Genomic DNA, 19,102 nt, shown 5'->3' on the forward strand with positions numbered 1-19,102 from the left:
AACTTCTCCCGATTGGTGTTTTTAAATCACCGATGAAGGATTGAGACCGATTCCAAGCTGTTTTTTTGATGGTTATACACTTGTGAATTCTATGGTTTTTATTAGATTACCTATAGTTTTTCATGTAGTCTAATTGTGTAATTACTTGGTGCTGCCCATCTTGGCCAGAACGCTCTTGAAAAAGAGATTTCAAATCTCAATGAGCCCTTCCTGGTTAAATAAATAGGGAATATGAACAGGTAGCAGTACAAAAAACCCTATGAAGATACTGTTAAACAGAACTCCTGTTTTCCCAAGACCCCCTGCCACAGTTCGAGCTCCCCCCATCAAACACACTCCCCACCCCACTTTTGGCAGCCCAGACGATGTTGAGCTTGCTGTTTTTCCTAAGTGTAATGATACTTTCTAGCCGGCCCCTTAACTGACTTAAAGGTTCTTGCCACCCCCCCGCAATGTTTTCCATGGTACAGCAAGAGACTCGTGGGAGATAGCCCATGAACATGACAACCTGGAAGGAGTTTCAAAACTATTGTCAGAGGACGAGGAGGATGAACTGGTGGAATGGATTCAGAGTTCAGGGTCAAGCAGAGACAATATGGGACGTTGCCAAAACCTATCGAGTTCTAGTCAGGAGATGGAAGGCTGACACTACTGAGCAGGAGATGGTCAAACTCATTCTTAAGAACATGGTTCCGCGCCTTGCAAGTCAACGTTGGGAACATGCGCATAATGTGCATGAGCTGGTGCATCTTGGTGCTTCCAGCCCGTCTCAAACTCAAAACCCTGTTCCCTCATGGCGGTATGCAAACAACTCTCCTGGGGCTAACCAGTCTCAGCCGTACATGCCCACGATCCAAGACAAAAGTCCAGTGACATGCTGGAGGTGTAGTCAACACACCCTCCAGGTCCTTGCCCCCTCTATGGCCAGCATCAGAATTTTAAAAAATGTCACAAAGGGTTGAAGACAATTGGGTCAGCCTCAATGTCTACCATGAAGCCTTTTGACAGCACAACTAGCTGTCCATCTATTTTGCAACTATTGGTTACTCTGACTATTAGGAACTGGAGAGGGAAGGCCATAATCGACACAATACAACTTACACCTTGATGCACGAGGTCCCTGTAGCAAAATATGGCATTACCCCATGAGGAGCTTCAAACCTTGGAGGAAGGACCATTGTACTTGGCCAATGGAGAATCTACCACTCCCTCAGGCTGGATTTATATGAAAATAAAGCTGCATGATAGTAACCTTCCTGTGGCTTTTCTTGCAGATACGAGCCTTGCATTTGCTGTAGTCCTTGGCCTGGACTTCAGTGGACTGACCATCTCGATGTCCGAACCTTCATATCAGCTGCGCTGACCACTCCTGGCCTCATCCATTTCAGGCTGGAGCCTGCTACCTTATCCAGAGTACTGGCTAGGTCAAGACAGACAAAAGCAAGTTCTACCAGTGAAGCAAGAGAACCAGGCTATCACCCAGTTTACAGCCGTACCCCTCTTATCTCAGAGCTAAAGCAAACTTAATGCCGATTTCTACATCAAACAAGCATGTCTATCAGATAACGAGAGTGGTCAGCTCTCCCAGATGTTGGAGGGGAACAGTGAGGTCTGTGCTCTTACACCCAGACATGGTCTCCAAACAAAATCAATACCCAGCATGAAGTCCATAAAGCAGCGTCCCTACAGGCTAGCCCCTGCCAATCTGGCAAATCTCAGAAAGCATGTTGGATAATTGAGTTGTGGAACCTTTTTATGGATGGGCTTCGTCGGTTGTCCTGATTCCAAAGAAAGATAATGGATATCAATTCTGTGTAGACAGGGACCCGAATGCCATAAAGAGATACCTACCATCTACCGCGCATTAACGACATTCTGGAATCTCTGGTAGGAGCAGCCATCTTCAATTACCTGGATCTGAACAGCAGATATTGGCAGTTGGCACTGCCAGTCAGGGCAAGACTGCCTTTGTCACCCCTCCTTCAAAATCATGCCTTTTGGTTTGAAGAACGCTACAGCCACCTTCTAAAGGCCGATGGACTGTTTAAACGGCACTAAGTGTGTACATGACACTGCAACAAAATTTCCCCACGGGGACAATAAATTGAGTAAGTCAGTCCTGCGGTATCTGAGAAGAAAATCTTGTGTATCTAGATGGAATCATAATCTACTCCTGTCACTGACCATCTGCAAGACACAGTCCGTCTTCGACAGACTAGTGTTATTTCTGCTTGCCAGAACTCAAGTTGCTTGGTCATGTGATTAATGCTGAGAGTATCCATGTAATCCAGCCAAAGTTGCAGCAATGCAGGAGTTCCCAATACCCAGATCCTTAAAGGCTTTTCAGCACTTCCTGGGTATGGCACCAGGCATTTGTGACTGACTTTTCAAAAGGCAGCCGAAACACTCAACCACCTTAAGGGAGTGAAATTGCGCTAAGTGTCTGGGTGATGTGTGTAGAGAGCACAGCAGAATGATGCCACCATCACGGCGATCAACAAGAGGTCTGTATAACGAAGACTCGCTTCAATGAAGTTCAATACTTTATCCTGACTTATGATGAAAAACTCCAAGGGGAGAGGAAAAGCAGGGCACCCATTAGCGTGTCGTCATCCCCTCTACATTGACTGACCAGATATCCAAGCTTATCATGCCAACCCAAATGAGTAGCCATCTTGGCGTTTAATAAGACCTACGGAAAACTACAGGAGGCGGCTTACTGGCCAGGCACGTGGGTTGATACCAAGAACTTTGTATAGCAGTGTCAAGTCTGCAGTTTCACATTCCTGGCAGCAGACTGAGGTGAACGATCCAATGAAATGCTGGGAATTGACCTCATGGGACCTTTTCCTCCCAGCCAGGGGACCCAGAATGAATGGTTATTGGTGGTAGTAGACATCTACACACTGTGTGGAGTCGTTTCCCCCCCACAAAGCCACTGCATCTGCCATTGCTCCAATTCTGTGAAGGGAGGTCTTTACCAGAGTCAGGATTCCAGACCAAAATCTGACCGAGGTCCACAGTTAATAACCTTTTTGGGATAGGGGCCAGCATTTTACTTTTAGATTAATAGCGTGCCCAGAGTGAATTGTCTTCTACTCTGTCCCAGATGCTAATATATGCATATAATTAGTAGTTTTGGATAGCAAACACTTAAGTTTCTAAAACTGTTTGAATGATGTCTGAGTAAAACAGAACTCTTATGGCAGGCAATAGAAAACCTGAGAAATCCAACCAGGAAGTGAGACATCTGAAGTTTGTAGTTTTTCAAAGCTTTGCCTACCGAGTACACATTGAGATATGGATGAGGTTGCACTTCCACTAGATGTCAACTGTCTTGAAAGTTGAAGATTCTACTATAAAGGAGGGGCTCATGAGACCCCTTAGAGTCAGTGGTCTGGCATAGTGCCTCGGTCTCATGACGCGCGCTCCCGACAGTTCTCACGTTCCCGTGCTTTTTCTGAAGACAGGAATTCTCCGGTTAGAACATTTACTGTTTTTTGTTAAAAACATCCTAACGATTGATTCCATACATCGTATGACATGTTTCTAAAGAACGGTAACGGAACTTTGAGTTTTTGTCTGGATGAAGTGCCTGCGCCTCATGAAGATGGATTACTGGGCTGAACACGCTAACAACAAGTGGCTATTTGGACATAAATGATGGAACTTTACGGAACAAAGTAATTTATTGTCGAACTGGGATTCCTGGGAGTGCCTTCTGATAATCATCAAATGGTGAATATTTACTGTGTTGTTTCTAACTTTGTTGATTCCAAAATGGCGGCTTTTCCTCTGGCTGTTTTGCGTTCTGAGCACTGTTCTCAGATGCTTTTTCCGTAAAGTTTGTTTGAAATTTGACACAGCGGTTGCATTAAGGAGAAGTCTCTTTAATTCTGTGAATAACACTAGCATCTTTCATCAATGTTTATTATGAGTATCTCTGCTAAAATCACCAGATGTTTTGGAATCAAAACATTACTGCACGTAAGGTGCCAATGTAAACAGATTTTTGGATATAAATATGCACTTTATCGAACAAAACATGTCCTATGAGTGTCATTTGATGAAGATCAAAGGTTAGTGATGTTATCTATATTTCTGCTTTTTGTGACTATCTTTGGCAGGAAAAATGGCTGTGTTTTTTCAACCTGGTCCACAGGAACTCTTCTTGGATAACCGAGGACCTCCCTGGTGTAGCAGGAACATGAATCTGCATCCTCTGTTTCTACACTGTTTCTTCATGGGGGAGGAGTGTGGCGAAATTCTGCACGGACATCACCGTGCGCTGCCACTAAGTGCACATCACTATTGCAAAGCTTTGAAAAACAATCCAATCGGGTGTATCAGACAGAGACATCAGCTGCAGGCCAGAAGTCAACAGTCAAGAACAGCAATACAGCTACTCATTCTTAAATCTTATTAAACACAGAATTAGTCCATGCAACTTATGTGAAAGCAAATATTTACTCTTGGCATAACAGAGTTGAATAATCAAGACATTTATGCTTTTCATTATTAAATAATTTCTCTAAACAAAATTCTGACGTGGTATTGTGTGTAGGCCAATGACATGTTAAATTCAGGCTGTAGCAACAAAATGTGGAAATGATTGAGGGGTGAATCATTTCTGAAGGCAATGTACACAGACCACATGCGGTTCATTTCCAGATTTGTGTTTTTTTTACCCCATGGCTATTTACAAGGAAAATGCTTTAATTACCTGCGTGGACTACTGCCTCTGCGCCATGCCCGTCTGTGGGGAGAGCGGGAACGGGACCTACTCCAGGATCCAGATCGGGAAGAGGAGTAGGAATACCGCCGCCTGGGAGGAGAACGGGACACGGAAGGAGAGGAGGAACGAGAGGAGGAACGAGAGGAGGAACGAGAGGAGGAACGAGAGGAGCAAGACGAGGAACTGGAGCTGCTCTTAGAGTGACGCGGCCTGTACCTGGAGGAGAGGGGGGAATCTGTCAGTGATGTCAGATTAGGATGGACTAGATATCGCCATTAGTCACATGTAAACCAATGACATCACCTTTTTGAGTGCTACATTAGTGTCAGATGGGGGAGGACAGACTGAGAACTCAATAGTTTTCAAAACTGACATCTGTGCCCATAGCATGAACCAGCCCCCCCCCACTGACCAGAGATGAATAAGGACATTCTCATCCCGTCAGATTTAAGACTCAGTGCCATTAGAGGACACTGCCTTGCCTCGTGAGAGGAGACAAATAGATTTTAAGACAGAAATAAAGAGTGGATGAGCATCTCACCTCTTCCTGGGTGGAGAGCAAGATCTAGACTGAGAGGAGGAGGAGTGAAAGTCAGACTCCGAGTCAGTAGAACAACGGCTGGAGGAATGGTGGATTCTCCTTTTCCTCTCGCGTCCTCCCTTTTCTTCCCTGGGGCTAGGGGAGCAGGTAATGTTGTGGCCCCGGTAGGATCTCCCTTTCTTGGGACTCATCTCCAGGAGACCAACCTGTTGCTCCTGCCTGGTGGGAGAAGCTTCAGGGGTACCCAGCACAGAGCTAGTCCTATCGGTCCTTACATCCAGGGGTAGGGGAGCCTGCTGGGTCTTCGTACACAGAGCAGGAATGAGGGTCTGGAGGGAGGGGACAGGGATCCTCTGGGGTGCCCTGGTAGTGGTGCTGCCAAGCGGCTCGATGGTCTTGGTGGTGGCTGCTTGCTGTTTGACATTCCAGCGCTTGCCTGGCTCTTCAGCAATAGCCACAGGTTCCTTCTGAGGGAGGCAGTAGTCGTGGTCTGAGAAAGCCAGGGTGAGAGCCACCGTGTTGGTGGGAGTTATAGGGGGGCTGGGAGGCTTGCTTCGGAGCTTGTTGTCGGGCAGGGGCCTCGCGTTGATCTGGATGGCCTTGGAGGGCGATGGTTTGAGAGTCTCAGCCACTCGGTTCTTCCCAAGGAGTGCCACAGGGACCAAGGGCTTCCACATCTGGTGAGGAGGAGTAGCTGGAGGGGTCAGACCTAGAAGGAGACAGGGACAGGGAGTAGTCCACTACTGTTAAATCTGAAGCAGAATGCCTCTGGTTGTCATTTAAAGATTAATTTTAGACCACAACAATGGATGTCAAGCATTTTACCAGGAGATACAGACAGGTGTTCCAATTACTCCATGAGTGACAGCAATTTATGTTTAGGGTGTAAACCTCTGACATGTTTTTCGTAGGTTAGTGTATAGGATGGCAGGTAAACTAGCAGTTAGTGTTTGACCTACAACCGAAAGGTAGCTGGTTCGAAGACCAGAGCAGGGCACTTAAACCCAATTTGCTTCAGGGGCACCATACTACTGTGACTGATGCTGTAAAACATTTAATTGCGCCTATCCATTGTGTGACAATAAAACATGTTTTTATTCTTATTTTTTCTTATTAGCATTAGCATCATACAGGCTGAATGGTTTATGATTAGCATTAGTAGCGTACAGGGCCCAGTTTCCCCATAGCAATGTAACTTAGGCTTCCGAGTGTTTTAACGATGCATTGTTCCTACAACGGCCGAAGATTTAGCATGCATTTCCCAAAACCATGGGAAAATAAAGTTAGTTAAGTGGGGTCGTTGGAGCATGCATCAATACCGATAGGCTCGAAAGGCAGCGCCTGCTCTCTGATCAGCTTTATCCATTCTTAACTTAATATTAGAATTAACCCACAATACTAACGACGGATCAGCTCCTAGAGATATCGCTTATGGCAACAAATATCAACTTCGTAGTTATCGGCAGTCAGACAGATCATCTTGATTCTATCTTTAGCGGAGATTTGTGCATGAAGTGACGCAGTAGGGGGAAGAAAAAAAAGATATACCTAACGACGCACTTAGCCGTTCTACGAGTGGTCGAAAGCAGTGCAACTTTCCTAATGATTGTTAAATCTCCCAAAAGTTTGCAAAACTATGTTCCTACGAATGTTTGAATTATGAACTTAGCCTTAAGATGTTTTGCGAAACTAGGCCCGGCTGACTGGTGTGCGATGAGCTTTAGGCAGTGTACAGGGCGATTAATACACTTAAAATCCTGGCGTTGCATAAATCATGCTCTACCAACTGAGCCATGCATGACCATTGGTGTATGACTAGCATTAGCAATGTACAATCAGCATTACAGTGTACAGACTGATTGGTGTGTGATTAGCATTGTACTGGGCGATTGGGATTCCACTAGATTTCAGCCACAAAGTCAAAATTGTCTATATGGGGGAGAAAAAAATTAAAAGGGCTTTGGTCACAATTGAAGGTTAGTCATAAAGTGAGCAGTGTGGTTAGGTTTAAAACAGATTTTGATAGGTTACATTTTAGAAATAGACAGGGTTTACTACCGTGGCAACTAGTGACGACCGGGTGATTGGTTTATGATTAGCAGAATACAGTTAGCATTAGCAGCTGACAGGGTGCTTAGTACCGGAGCCCTTACCTGCAGTGCTTGCCAGGTCATGTGCGCCGACTCTCTCCACAACTGTCCTGTCACATGGCCGCTCCACACTACAAAAGAAACAAAAACACACACCTTGAACACTGCATCATTGAACAGGTACACTTCTAAGATGAAGTGTAAGGCTATGCCCAGAAGACACACAGACTAGGACAGTAGAACAATTGGGTTGCTGGGGGGGAAGAAGATTTTATTTTATCCAAAAACAAGCTAAATGGTGGATCCCTTGGCCCATTGTGTGGTAAGACAAAGGTCTTCAGTGTGCGGTAGGTCTCAAGATAACATATGCTTACAAAGTACCCACACGCACCTAGAGCAGCATGGGGCTGTAGGGTAACTCACCTAGAGTTTCCTACAGCTGCTGCTCTACCAGAGACCTCCAGAACATACTGCTCCTCTTTAGCTGGAGAGAGGGAAGAGAAGGAATGAGTAAAATCAAGGGAAGGAGGAGAGGTCAGTAAAGTAACATGCCCACCTTTCACCAACACATTCATAGGCATTCGTTTCCATAATAACATTTTGATTTTGGGCTAGATCTACACGTTTCAGCCATTATGCTAGGTAGGCCTGGACTAGTCAGTGGCAGTGCCAACACACACACACACACACATCTGGCCAGTTGTTCTAGCTGGGGCCTGTACATCCAGCCGGACAAAAGCAGTGGTCAAAGTTAAATGGATCTGCGGACAAGGCAGAATTCCAGCTCAGTGGACATGTCTGCATAGCAGCCACCCTGACTATGCAGCACCTTATTTTAAAGGCACAGTAGCAATAGTATCAAATGTGAACCCAATTTCCCCCCCTTGTAGGGCTGGACAAAATGGCCAAAATATAATATATTCAAAGATATCTATGACTATATTTTTCATAGTAAGAGAGTAACAGGTTTTTGAATAATTAAACAGGCAAACTCCACCCATGTAACTTGCCAAATGCATCATGAGATGGCAAATTTTTGTTTTGAAAGTTACATGCCATCTTGAAAACTAGATTGCTGACATGCAAAACATTTGGGGAATATCAACAATTGACTAATGAAAACATAACAATTTGGGTGGACTTTTTCTTTAAGTTCTAAATAGCAGTAGTTCAGGACCCTGGGATGGCAACAAAATTTCAATGGGGCTTTCGCCCCGCTGAACAGTATAAAATAAATATAACTTCAACCAAAAATCAACATTTCTGTTATAACTTGCACTGTCCCCACATAGGGCTGCATGATAGATATGGGCAAAAAATCTAGACAGAGTTTATTGGTGAACTGCTGTAAATCATGGAAACGTAATTGTAAAATCAGATGGAAAATAATGGGCAGCACTTAGGCTAGATTGTTGTTTGACATGCCAGAGAGGAATTGTGCCAGGGTAGGAAGCAAAATCTTGGTCAGTGTTTAACAGGGGACCACACACACACACACACACACACACACGAGATTACTGCTACCAAGGATTCCTTTTTCCAAGCTATACGGAGGGTGCTCTATAGCAAACAAACAGCAAAGACCTGAGGACACCATCCAACCTGGAACTGAGTGAGTAGGGTTGTCTAATGCTATTTTGAAATCAAAGAAAGAACATAAAATAAAAACATTACGATATACACTGCTCAAAACAATAAAAGGGAACACCCCCCAATAAAAGGAGAGGTTCTGCAGGTGATGACCAGACCTCTTCTCAGTTCCTATGCTTCCTGGCTGATGTTTTGGTCACTTTTGAATGCTGGCGGTGCTTTCACTCGTGGTAGCATGAGACAGAGTCTACAACCCACACAAGTGGCTCAGGTAATGCAGCTCATCCAGGAAGGTTTGCTGTGTCTGTCAGCGGAGTGTCCAGAGCATGGAGGCGCTACCAGGAGACAGGCCAGTACATCAGGAGGCGTGGAGGAGGCCAACAACCCAGCAGCAGGACCGCTACCTCCGCCTTTGTGCAAGGAGGAGCAGGAGGAGCACTGCCAGGGCCCTGCAAAATGACCTCCAGCAGGCCACAAATGTGCATGTGTCTGCTCAAACGGTCAGAAACAGACACCATGAGGGTGGTATGAAGGCCCGACGTCCACAGGTGGGGGTTGTGCTTACAGCCCAACACCATGCAGGATGTTTGGCATTTGCCAGAGAACACCAAGATTGGCAAATTCGCCACTGGCGCCCTGTGCTCTTCACAGATGAAAGCAGGTTCACACTGAGCACATGTGAGACGTGACAGTCTGGAGACGCCCTGGAGAACGTTCTGCTGCCTGCAACATCCTCCAGCATGACCGGTTTGGCAGTGGGTCAGTCATGGTGTGGGGTGGCATTTCTTTGGGGGGGGGGCACAGCCCTCAATGTGCTCGCCAGAGGTAGCCTGACTGCCATTAGGTACCGAGATGAGATCCTCAGACCCCTTGTGAGACCATATGCTGGTGCGGTTGGCCCTGGATTCCTCTTATTGCAAAACAATGCTAGACCTCATGTGGCTGGAGTGTGTCAGCAGTTCCTGCAAGAGGAAGGCATTGATGCTATGGACTGGCCCGCCCGTTCCCCAGACCTGAATCCAATTGAGCACATCTGGGACATCATGTCTCGCTCCAGCCACCAACGCCACAGACTGTCCAGGAGTTGGAGCATGCCCAGGAGTTGTAGGGAGGTCATACAGGCACGTTGAGGCCACACACACTACTGAGCCTCATTTTGACTTGTTTTAAGGACATTACAAAGTTGGAGCCACCTGTAGTGTGGTTTTCTACTTTAATTGTGAGTGTGACTCCAAATCCAGACCTCCATGGGTTGATAAATTTGATTTCCATTGATAATTTGTGTGAGATTGTTGTCAGCACATTCAACTATGCAAAGAAAAAAGTATTTAATAAGAATATTTTATTCATTCAAATCTAGGATGTGTTATTTTAGTGTTCCCTTTATTTTTTTGACCAGTGCATTTTACTTTAAAGGGACTGAATGCTGAGTTAAGGCAGCCAAGCTTGCTAGGACAGATCCGATACAACTATTGTTCAAGAAATCGGCTTCCAGAAATAAGCCTCTCCCAAGTGGGTGTGACACCTACTCCCGATGCCTGAAACTGGTGCTTGGATTCCACCTGGCAATCTGCTCACAGTCTGATTTGCTGGTCTTCAGCATTAAAAACTCAAATAGCACTTTGTTGACAATTGCTGGGTTCTATTGTCCTCCATCAGATCTGTACCCTAGCTGCCCAAAGCTCTCTCCTGGCCCCTTACACTAGCTCTGAATGTGTTCTGCTAGGTGACCGAAACTGGGATATGCTTAAACCACCTGACCAAGTCCTAAAGCAATGGGTCCCCGTAAATCTCTCAGATTACCAAAATCACACATGGTATGACTTCCATACCCAGAAAAGGCCACTCAATGTTATCCTCCTGTTTTCCGTAATGACCGTAATGGTGACTGCCTGCAGGGAGAAACTGAGTCTGAGGTGCTAAAGGAACTCCTGAAACTTGACCCCCACCCCCCCAAAAAGAAACATCTGGCTCAGATCTTTAGACCCTTTTATAGTCCGGTACACCTTTAAATTCAACCTCCAGCTGCATACCCCCTCTAGCACCATGGTCAGCACACTCAAATGGTTTTTGTTTGTTTGTTGCCATCATTGTAAGCCTGCCACGCATACTATACTGATTAAAACATAAGAATGAGTGTGTTTTCCCATGAGCCGGGTTATGACAGCTCTTATACGACCGGGGCACAAAATCAATAATTATGCTCTTTATTTAACCATCTTACATAAAACATGATTTGTTCACCGGAAATTGTGAGTAACTCCCCACAGGTTAATGAGAAGGGTGTGCTTGAAAGGATGCATATGTGACGACCCTCCCACTCTGTCTGCCGTATTCTGTCGTTGTTCTTGTTTCCTTATTAGGATGCCGGTGGGCGGAGTTGAGAGGGTCGTCAGCTACATGGGAAACACCTGGGCCAGGTGTCTCCCAGGATAAATAGACCTCTTCCACATTCATGGAGGAGACTCTCTCCATGCAGACACCCGTTGTAGATTGTGTTGTGGTTCTTGGTGGCTGTTTGTTTGTTTGCTTTGGCACCTTTCATCACCCTGCATTATCACATTCATGCATGCAAAACACTCACTTACACTACTGATTACTGATTACACACACCATTGTATATTACACTTAGTTACTTATTTAATAAATATAGATTTTGCTACTCCTTATCTCCACGTTGTCTCCCTTTGTTACGGGCTTTGAGCCGGTTCGTAACAAGAGAGTGGGGGCTCGTCCGGGATCTTTGAACTATTGGTTTGGGAGACCGTGGAGGTACGTGTTTGGATTGAATATTGTGTTTGAGTGTGATCGGCCCAGTATTGGTTGCCTTTGTTGTTTGGTTTGTGTGCTGTGTTGGAGAGAGTATAATGGTTAGTTTCCAGGCCCTGCCTAGCCTGAACTCTTGTTTTACTTTCTGTTGGGACGTCAGTCTGAAGTGAGTAATCTGCTGTGTACCTCGGTGGGAGATTTGGGTAGGGTAGTGGAACTTGCTACCCGGAGCTATAGCCTTTTTCCCCTGATAGGTTTAGCGACGTGTTTCATTTTTTGGAATATGTTGGGCATGGTTAATGTTTGTTATTTTTGTGTGGTGTCTGTGGACTGAGCAGTTGTCTCGGGGGCACATCCGTGGCTTGGTGGAATTTGCCAGCATGCTGGGGAGTTCTATTTCCTTGCCAGCGGGCTACAGTGCGTAAATTCCCACCGCAAATCTGCACGAAGACTAGGGTTGAGTTATTGTAGGTTTTGGGGAAGCTCCATATCTCATCTCTCTTCTGTGGTGCTCAGGGTGATTGTCAATTCTCGGGTTGTGTTCTGGTGTGCTCAGCAGAAGGGAAAAGCGATAAAAAAAAAAAAAAATTGTGTGATTATGGCGTCTTATGTAGATAAGTTCATTCGCTCTCCATCAGAGGAATTGTTAGATTTAGGTACTAAAGAACAGCTGTTGAAGGTCGCGGAACACTACAAGGTTGAGATTAGTGATAAACGTCTAAAGAATTCTATCAGGTTGATATTGAAAGCCAATCTGATGGAGAGTGGTATTCTTGAAGTTACCACCGGGCCAGCCTCTGCTGAGGATTTGTTGTCTCCCCATAACGTTACAATGGCCATTCCATCGGTTAATCCTAGTAGCCTTCTTTTTGAACAGCAGAAAGAACTGCTTTTGTTACAGCTAGAGCATGATCGTGAGAAGCTAGAGCATGATCGTGAGAAGCTAGAGCATGATCGTGTGAAATATGAAAAGGAATTGGCATTTAAACAAGATATGGAGCGTGCTAAAATCAAGTTGCAACAAGAACGTATAGAGTTGGTTAGGGAAGGAAAGATCTCAGGGGAGAGTTTGTTTTGGGAAGGTGACCCAGATTTACCTAGGGGTAGTTCCGCTTTTGGTCATGCCCCAGAGACATTTGATATTGTTGGGAACTTGCGGTTATTGCCTCGGTTTAATGAAAGGGACCCCGAGACATTCTTTTCGTTGTTTGAGCGGGTTGCTGACGCTAGGAGTTGGCCTGATTCTGACCGCACTTTAATGTTGCAGTGTGTGCTGACTGGTAAAGCGCAGGAAGCATATTCAGCTCTTAGTGTACACGACAGTGCCAGTTATGATAAAGTTAAAACAGCTGTGTTACAGATTTATGAATTGGTCCCTGAGGCTTACCGCCAACGATTTAGAACTTTAAAAAGGGACGATAACCAGACTCATGTTGAGTTTGCGCGACAGTTATCTTTACAGTTTAATCGCTGGTGTTCCGCCTCTGCAGTTGTGACTTTCCAAGGGCTGTGTGATCTGATTATGTTAGAGCAATTTAAGGACACAATTCCTGATCGTATTGCCACTTATATTAATGAACAGAAAGTAAAGAATGTTGCTGAAGCTGCGGTTTTGGCGGACGAGTATGTGTTGACTCACAAAAGTGTCTTTGCAAAACCCCGTATTCGGAAAGAGTGGGGGCATTCGGATAGATTTGGGCTTCGCTCACCGAGATACTTTGGTTCTCGGGCAGAGTTCTATTCAACTAGGGTTGAACCTGACTCCCATGGTAAGGCTGACTTTGGGCAGGAGTGTCACTACTGTCAAGGTTCAGGTCATTGGAAAAACGAATGTCCACTTCTCAGGTCAAAGGGTGCTTACGCTAAATCTAAGCCTGCTGCGTTAGCTGCACCTGTTCCACATCAGTTCATTCTTGACTCATTTCCTCAGGCCCAGGAGAATGTGAAAGTCCATATTGATCCAGACTATTTACCTTTCATTACAGAAGGTTTTGTGTCTATGTTAGGAAGTAAAGACTTAGTGCCAGTGAAGATCCTGAGAGACACAGGTGCCTCTGAATCATTTGTGTTGGAGTCTGTGTTACCCTTTTCTGCTGAGACTGATTCAGGGAATAGTGTTCTAATTAGGGGAATAGGTTTGAACACTCTGTCAGTTCCATTGCATAAACTGATGTTGGATTGTGGGCTGGTGAAGGGTGAAGTTGTTGTGGGGGTGCGTCCTTCGTTGCCTATTGAGGGTATCGACGTTATCCTTGGGAATAACTTGGCAGGTGAGCGTGTATGGCCAGTCGTGTTTCCATCTCTAGTGGTTTCCACTAAGCCGTCATTTGTTGGGATTCCTGATGAGAGTGTACAGAGTTTCCCAGAGGTGTTCTCTGCGTGTGCAGTGACACGTTCTATGAGCCGTGGCGAACTAGTCACTGCGCCGACTAATGATAATAATACAAAGTATGTCACTGTCTTCCCTGTTATCCCGTTATCTGTAACCCGCTCAGATCTAATCAATGCTCAACGGGATGACCCCACGTTGGAAGAGTTGCGTGATCAAATTGTGCCTATAGAACAGTTGGGAGATGTCGCCCATGGCTATTTCCTCCAAGAGGATGTCCTGATGAGAAAGTGGGTGTCTCATGATAGTGTTTTTCTGGGGAGGCAATTAGTCAAGTTGTTGTACCAGTTAAGCTTCGTGAGTTGGTGTTGGAAACTTCTCACAGCGACGTTGCTGGACATATGGGGGTGAGGAAAACCTACAATCGCATATTAAGACATTTCTTTTGGCCTAGATTAAAGAGGGATGTTTCTGATTTTATCAAAACTTGTCACACCTGTCAATTAACTGGTAAGCCTAATCAAGCTATTAAACCAGTACCATTGTTTCCTATTCCTGTACTCAGCCAACCTTTTGAGTATCTGATTATTGACTGTGTGGGTCCTCTGCCTCGTTCTAAAAGGGTAGCAGTTACCTGTTCACTGTGATGTGTCAGACCACTAGGTTTCCTGCTGCCTATCCTCTCCGATCTATCACGACTAAATCGGTGTTAAAAGCTTTGACTCAGTTTCTCTCATTGTTTGGAATCCCTAAGGTCATTCAGAGTGATCAAGGATCTAATTTTACCTCTAATCTGTTTGGTCAGGTTCTTCAACAGCTCCATATTAAACACAATGTGTCTAGCGCCTATCACGCGCAAAGTCAAGGAGCACTGGAACGTTTCCATCAAACACTTAAGTCTTTGTTGAGAGTTTATTGTACTGAGATGGATAAGGATTGGGAGGAGGGGTTGCCTTGGTTACTGTTAGCCGCTAGGGAAGTTTCACAGGAGAGCACAGGTTTCAGTCCAAATGACCTTGTGTTTGGACATAGGGTGCGTGGACTTTTATCTGTTCTCCAGGATGACTGGAAGTCTCCCGAGCCTCCTCAGTCCCTGTGTTCGTATGTGTGTGATTTCCGGCGACGGCTGTATGCCGCTGGTGAAATGGCTAAAGAGAAGTTATCATCTTCACAGGAGAGGATGAAGGGCATATTTGATCGCCGAACTGAGCCTCGTCACTTTAGTCCAGGTGACCAGGTTCTTGCTCTGCTGCCAATTGTTGGTTCTCCTTTTCAAGCCAAATTTCAAGGTCCATATACAGTGGTGCGGCAGTACACTGAGCAAAATTATCTAGTTGCCACTCCAGAACGGAGGAAAGCACACCAGCTGTGCCATGTAAATCTGTTAAAACCCTATTATGCACGTTCCTCTGAGACTGAACAGTGGGATTCTACAGAGGACGGTAAACCTGTTCTTTTGGCTGATACCGTTGTTTCCTTGGGTTCTTGTCGTGCTAGACCTGTGCATGAGGAGGAAGATGTTCCTGGTCCTGACGATTGTATATTGCAGGGTAGTACCTATTGTGGTCTACACCGACCATAACCCCTCACTTTTTGAGGTCCATGATGTGTCCAAACCAGAGGATAATGCGATGGTGTTTATTTTTACAATCATTCCATCTCGATGTGAGGCACATCCGGGGACTGAAAACGTGATTGCTGATGCGCTCTCTCGTGCGCCCTGTTCCTAATGTTTACGTGACTGACCATTGTTTCGTATTGTCATGTTCTCTCTGTCCTGTCTGCTCCCTCCTGGTCTTGTTTCTTTCCTCTTAAATGTTGCTTCCTGTGCGAAGGTTGCTGAGGTCTGGGGAGGAGGTTGGCTGGGGCAAATTGTAAGTGTGAACACGTAACCCTCATCAATTTGGGGCACAGAGGCTGTGTCAATTTGGGACGCAGAGGCTGTGTCAATTTGGGACGCAGAGGCCTGTGTCAATTTGGGACGCAGAGGCCTGTGTCAATTTGGGACGCAGAGGCCTGTGTCAATTTGGGACGCAGAGGCCTGTGTCAATTTGGGACGCAGAGGCCTGTGTCAATTTGGGACGCAGAGGCCTGTGTCAATTTGGGACGCAGAGGCCTGTGTCAATTTGGGACGCGGGAGGCTGGTATGTTGTTCCGGGGTCCTTGTTGGTCCCCGGTTTTATGGGGGGGAATGTGACGACCCTCCCACTCTGTCTGCCGTATTCTGTCGTTGTTCTTGTTTCCTTATTAGGATGCCGGTGGGCGGAGTTGAGAGGGTCGTCAGCTACATGGGAAACACCTGGGCCAGGTGTCTCCCAGGATAAATAGACCTCTTCCACATTCATGGAGGAGACTCTCTCCATGCAGACACCCGTTGTAGATTGTGTTGTGGTTCTTGGTGGCTGTTTGTTTGTTTGCTTTGGCACCTTTCATCACCCTGCATTATCACATTCATGCATGCAAAACACTCACTTACACTACTGATTACTGATTACACACACCATTGTATATTACACTTAGTTACTTATTTAATAAATATAGATTTTGCTACTCCTTATCTCCACGTTGTCTCCCTTTGTTACGGGCTTTGAGCCGGTTCGTGACACATATAACTCTGCAGTGTCGGTTGTATTGGAGTGTCTGTCTTAAATCAGTTTCCACATAGTCTGCCTTTATTTAGTTTAAGCAAGTAAGGGCAGAGAATCCACTCAGATTGCAACCATGTACCTAAGGGCATCAGTGTCTTAACAGCGCGATTTGCCAAGGCAGGATACTCTGAGGGCAGCTCCATCCAGAAATTACGCAGTGGCTTCTCACAAAATGTTCACAGAACCACTTGTTGCAATTTCGATGAGACGCTCTCATTCAGATATCGGTAAGTGGCCAGAAGGCATGAAATGGATAACGAATCCAGTTGTGTCATCTGTTTCGGGAAAGTACCTGCGTAATTGCGCACCCAACTCACTCAAGTGCTTCACTATAATCACATGACATTGTCCGGAAGCGCGAGTTAATTTGCACAAAATAAATTTGCACAAAATAAATCATACAATAATGGAAAGACCTGTGTATTGTCCTTGTTAATGCAGACAGAGAAGAGCTCCAACTTCTTAATCATGGCCTCAATTTTGTGCCGCACATTAAATATAGTTGGAGTCCCTGCAATCCTAGATTCAGATCATTCAGGTGAGAAAAAACATCACCCAGATAGGCCAGTCGTGTGAGAAACTCGTCATTATGCAAGCGGTCAGAAATAAATGGTCTGTAAAGACTAAGCTCGTCTCTGAATTAAAAAAACCGTGTCAATACTTTGCCCCTTGATAACCAGCGCACTTCTGTATGTTGTAAAAGCGTTACATGGTCGCTGCCCAAATCATTGCATAGTGCAGAAAATACACACGAGTTCAGGGTCCTTGCTTTAAAAGTTAACCATTTTCACTGTAGTGTCCAAACGTCTTTCAAGCTGGCAGGTATTCTTTTAGCAGCAAGAGCCTCGGTGGATGCTGCAGTGTACCCAAGTTGCGTCGGGAGTATGTCTATGGGCCTTTTAACCATTTATCAATTTAAGCAAACGGAATGAGCAGCAGCTACATATGGACCGTTAGCGGAATTCCCGTGAGAGTAACGGTTAATGTGATAGGATGTTAATTATTTAACTAGGCTACCTGTATTTGACATTGTGTTATTTCACTGAACACTAGACGTTTCACTGCCAGAAATAAAAATTAAACTGAGGCCCCACAGGGGGAAAAAACCCACATGTATAGCCCCCAATGGAAAATATAAATAGACTATTTGAAAATGTGAAGTACTTTAAATGTATTTTTAAAACGTGAATCACATTTTTATTTGCTGGACCCATGACGGCATTGCACGTACACCAGTTTGGGAATACCAGCGGTAGACCATTCCATTCTTGGAGTATTGGTGTCTGAGGGGTCTTTGGCCTGGTTTGCCAACTACCCATGTCAAAAGAGTACAGTGTATAAAGTCAGAACATCCATCTCCGCCACTACCTGTCACCAAGGGAGAACCCCCAAGGCTTGATCCTCGGCCCCACGCTTTTCTCAATTTACTTCAACATAGCTCAGGCAGTAGGAACATATATATGTAGATTGTCTTATATTCAGCTGGCCCCTCCCCGGATTTTGTGTTAAACACTCAAAGCTTCGTGTCCAACAAGCTTTCTCTGCCCTTAACCTTGTTCGGAACACCTCCAAAACAGAAGGCCATGTGGTTTGGTAAGAACAAACCCTCAGGGAGGTAGTAGTCACACCTGTGGGGAGAGGGGCGGAGCTTGAGGTAGTCACCTCATACAAGTACTTGGGGGTATGGTACACTGTCCTTCTCTCAGCAAAGCTGCAAGCTAAAGTTAAATCTAGACCTAGTTTAGACCTCATTTTTACCTCGTCAGCTCGGGGATTTGATCTTGCAACCTTTCGGTTACTAGTCCAACGTGCTAACCACTAGGCTACCTACTGACAGTTGTGGCTGCTTTGCGTATGTATTGTCTTTACCTGCTTACCCTTTGTACCCAATGTTTGTACCATGTTGCCATCTTGTGTTGCTACCATGCTGTGTCATTTTCAGGTTAATTTAGCGTCGTCTAGTGGTGGTGCGTTGTGTCCTATATTCTGCCTTTTGGTTGGCCGTTATTGTAAAAAAATAATTTAACCGACTTTCCTAGTTAAAAAAATAATAAAAGACGTTGCTTGCTAGCCCTTTAACTAAACATTTATTCTTGGGCTATTCCGCTGATTGTGCAATGTTATCTTCTAAATCATGCTGCTCTAGGCCTACACCAGCACTTAAAATCACACTTCTAGCTAGCTACGTTTACATTTGGCTAACAATATTTACTTAAGCCACAACATGCTAAGAAAAGAAAGCCTTCTGCAGACTTAAGAGCTACTTTGAACAAAAATAAAAAAGGCAATATGAAACAATTCAAAAAAATTGAGTCACAGTTCATAAGGAAATGTCAATTAAAATAAATTCATTAGGCTGTAATCTATGGATTTCACATGACTGGGAATAGAGATATGCAT

General features: G+C 45.1%; 1 protein-coding gene across 2 annotated transcripts in view; it reads right to left on the bottom strand.

Annotated features, from left to right (window-relative positions):
- Positions 1 to 19,102, bottom strand: part of LOC124041469 (peroxisome proliferator-activated receptor gamma coactivator-related protein 1-like) — a 41,465-nt gene that overhangs the window by 5,321 nt on the left and 17,042 nt on the right. For both annotated transcript variants that reach the window (XM_046359078.1, XM_046359077.1), the window contains 4 exons: positions 7,790 to 7,850; positions 7,430 to 7,497; positions 5,277 to 5,985; positions 4,724 to 4,951 (listed from right to left, as the gene is read on the bottom strand). In XM_046359078.1, the coding sequence (XP_046215034.1) occupies positions 4,724 to 4,951; positions 5,277 to 5,985; positions 7,430 to 7,497; positions 7,790 to 7,850 (1,066 nt within the window). The remainder of the gene's footprint in view (positions 1 to 4,723; positions 4,952 to 5,276; positions 5,986 to 7,429; positions 7,498 to 7,789; positions 7,851 to 19,102) is intronic.

The sequence above is a fragment of the Oncorhynchus gorbuscha genome, linkage group LG08 (genome assembly GCF_021184085.1).
Source record: "Oncorhynchus gorbuscha isolate QuinsamMale2020 ecotype Even-year linkage group LG08, OgorEven_v1.0, whole genome shotgun sequence".
NCBI lineage: Eukaryota > Metazoa > Chordata > Actinopteri > Salmoniformes > Salmonidae > Oncorhynchus > Oncorhynchus gorbuscha.